This window comes from Atta cephalotes (genome assembly GCF_000143395.1).
Source record: "Atta cephalotes unplaced genomic scaffold scaffold00069, whole genome shotgun sequence".
NCBI lineage: Eukaryota > Metazoa > Arthropoda > Insecta > Hymenoptera > Formicidae > Atta > Atta cephalotes.
The window spans coordinates 272,729-276,551 of NW_012130133.1; the positions used below are offsets into that span (position 1 = coordinate 272,729).

At 34.8% G+C, this 3,823-nt stretch overlaps 1 protein-coding gene across 1 annotated transcript in view; it reads right to left on the minus strand.

Moving 5' to 3' along the window:
• The window catches only part of LOC105623968 (opsin, blue-sensitive-like), an 11,772-nt gene extending 11,488 nt beyond the window's left edge, over positions 1-284 (minus strand). The window contains exon 1 of the mRNA XM_012205338.1: positions 272-284. Within this exon, the coding sequence (XP_012060728.1) occupies positions 272-284 (13 nt within the window). The remainder of the gene's footprint in view (positions 1-271) is intronic.
• Positions 285-3,823: the final 3,539 nt, after the last annotated feature.

Below are 3,823 nucleotides of genomic sequence, written 5' to 3' on the forward strand. Positions count from 1 at the left end.
CTACTCTCTCTCTCTCTCTCTCTCTCTCTCTCTCTCTCTCTCTCTCTCTACGCAAATAAACTCGCTCTAACATTTTTAGTGTTCTGCGATATCGACGTGCCGCGCGATTTACTTTCATAATGATGAAAATGAGACAATCCTAGCTTCAGAAGAATTGGCCATGTTCGCTGGTTGGTAACGTTGGTTACCCAACTATCACGACAACAACCGGAGATCCGGAGGTTGCCGTGACGTCAGAGATTAGCCTTCCTGGCGGTGAGAAACAAATGACGTACTAACTGCATATTAACCAAACTACCCGGGTTGTCTGTGAAGTCCGCCTACTACCCAATGATCCACGCCGCGCGCAATTCACGATTCACTGCCGTTTCATGGACTGGACTAAACTTTCTCGACTGACGATGAACGCGTCGGGCACGTAATCACCTTGTCTTCCCTGATGGATTAGGATACCCGGCAATGGAAACAATTATCGACAACGCGCCAATTGACCGGGATTAGTGAAATCGTCCTACATCCAATTAGCACCTTTTTACGTTAACTCGACCTCAAAATTACTCGCTCTAATTATTTTGTGGAATATATATGAAAATTCGGCAGAATTTCGAAAACAACGAATGGAAAAATAACAAAAAGTCAGTATTATTTCGCCTTAATCTTCCGTAGAAGCAACGCCCGCAGTCAAAGTCTTGGAACAAGTACAACAGCAGCGCGCTCTTTGGCGAATAAAAATATTACTCTGGCACAATGTTCTTCTCGAAGGAGAACGCGATTCTTTCTAGGCTCCGTCCGTCAGATTTCAAAGTTCCTCGCTGCGCTTCGGTAGTTGTACATATTTCACGAGACCGAGTCGCTCCGCGTATTCATGGAGCAATGTTTCTTACTCGCAAGAAAGTTAGACAGTAAGTTAGCACGCTGTCGCGCGTTATTCATTACCTTTGTTCCTTCTGCGATCGTCTCTCAGACAATCGCGGGAAAAAATTGCGCAGTATCCAAGATCAACTAAGCTTACTCGCATTCGTATTCTCATGGTGTTCTTAAAGTTGAATGTTTAGACGGCCAACTTTTATGATGATTATTTTCCGCGATATGCTTCATGATTAATGCCGGCAGTTTTCAACCACATTAAATAAATGTCTATCGTATCTATCTTATCTGTGATAATTATCGAGAAGCGATTTATAAATTTTAATGAATTGATTTTTCGTGAAACGTGTGCCATATTTTTACATTATTGCTAAAAATTAATATATAAATCTTACTTATAAATTAAATAAGACAATATTGTTCAATGTTCAAATTCTCTCTAAAATGTTACACATATTCTAAAGATTTTGAACAGAATGTGGTTGACAGAATTTACGTAATCAGGATTTTTTATAAATTGAGGCGATTTTTGGTCCATTTCACCCTAATTTACCAAAAATTCTGATGTGCTACGCAAATTCCAATGGCGGTTTCGTCGTCGTGTTTCAGCGCAAAAAATCTTTGGAGTACGTAATATGATACTTCGAAAAGAAAAAAAATAATTTTTTTTGTTAAACTGCTAATTATACAGAAAATCTAAAATTCAAATAGCCATAACTTAATGAAAATAAATAGTACAATTATAAATAATTAAAATTTATTTAAAATAAATCACACAATTATAAATAATTAAAATTCATTTAAAAACTGTTGACTTGTACGTTTTGATGCCGTAAACTTTATTCAGAAATAATTAAGTTTAATTGCGTTTACAAGTCCAGAAAACCAATTCGAATGACTATAAATATGATAATATGTACATATATAGTATATATATAAAATTCACATTGATATTTAAGTATTAAAAATCTAGCTTTGACCGATATAGGCATTGTTAGTTCATGTTAATTGTGTTTCATATGTACGGTCTAAAATATGATTCTTATAATTAAGTATGTTCGTTTTTGTCATAAAAAATGTTTAAAGTGATACAAAATACTGTTTTTTACTTATTTTATTTCAAATTTCACTTACTCAAAATCCTGACTATGCAAATTTTGCTAATCGTATTCAGTGAAAAAATATTCGGAGTATGTATTATACTATGGCATTTCAGAAAGAAAAAAAACTTTTTATCGAACAATGTAATTAATCAATATTATCGGAGCGGATTTAAATATTCTGAAATACTCTGAAGAAACTCTGAAGCATACACGAGATAACAGATATATGACACTGATTTTTCCTGAAATATATTCCAGAAATATGTTTCATGACATGTGGATCGCCATCGAGATTTTCTGCGAACGCTACTCATATAACGTATCACTCTTCCTCGGTAGAAGAAGGAAATGTGGACGAGTCAAGGGGATCGAGATAACAAGAGAGTAAGGAGATCCTCTCAATTTTTCTGTAACAAGCACGCCCAAAGGCTGCCTCATAAAAAAAGATACGACTTGTCAGTGATATTAGCGCATAAAAGAAAGCGCGTATTATGCGCGAATCTTTACACCAGGCGAGTATAAAACTTGTAGAACGATATTCGAATTACTGCATGCGGGGAGGTGGCAATCTGTTTTTACGTTCAGTGTCAGTATTCCCTTATCATGAGGAACTAATTCGATTGCGAAATAAAAGTTGGACGATCAAGGACTAGCAGAAGCCTCGGTCTCCTTACGAGTGAGCAATTTCTCAGCAGGAGTTGATTTGTAGGACAATATTTTTCCCAGACTAAAAGATAACATATAAACGCGAACGTGCTGTGGTATTCTTCGGAGCTGTCTTCGAGCTTTGCTCGCCTTTTTTCCTCCGTTCTACTCTTTTCTCGTTCTCGCTCTTTTCTCAGCGACTTTCTTTTCTATCTAGGCTTCTTCCGCGCTTCGGGTGGCACGTGACCTCGTTCCAAGATAAGACAATGTTTCTTCACTCTCGGTGGACAGAAAGAGATCTCTATCCACTCTATTCACCTGATAGATAAGTTGCTCTTCTGCCATGGATGGATAGAAAATCTACACCACCTCAAACTGATTCATGATCCTTGTCTTGATCTTTATGTTGGTAGAAAAGCCATATATTCAATTATTCTAGCTATTTATAACTTTCCTATATCTGATCCAATTTGGGAAAATGGAAACTTTATATAGAAATTAAAATATTATACTTAGCTCTTAATTATCTTAATTCAAATTAAGATATATTATAGAAATGTGAGAATGAGATAATTATAATAGATGCCTTATATTCAATGATAATATTCAATGATACAATTTGGTATTTTAAAAGATTCATATTTTAATTTTAATAACATTTTAATATATTTTGCGGTTATTGCTCCTAATTGCAATCATTTTTCACTATTAATAAAACGGAATAAATACAATTAGCAATGAAATGCTTTGAAATTTTTAATCCAAGATCAATAAAAACAGATCAGTTACGGGGATGGCAGCACAGTACGGGCTTTCCTATTCTGCCATCTTTGATAAACTACAGAAAGTGATATAACGTGTAAATAATTAAGAAAAACTTTTAATTGCGTTGAAGTTGTATCTATTGCGGAATGATTGAGAGGAGAACGAAAAAATGTTAGTTTCATATTTGCTCTGTTGCTTGTATTTATAGTAATAGCTTGATATACATAAACTAAAGAAGTCCTTTTTTCATATAGAATTCATATAGAAGTTATAATGGTCTCTTATCATAGAATGAGATTTCCGTTTATATCAACATTTTTAATGAAATGTATTTTTAAAAAATCTAGACGACCGGTCGAAGCTGTGGTAAAAATGCAGTGCAATCGATCGATATCCTCTCATAACAGTCATTAATAGTCATTTGATCAACAATTTGATCAAGT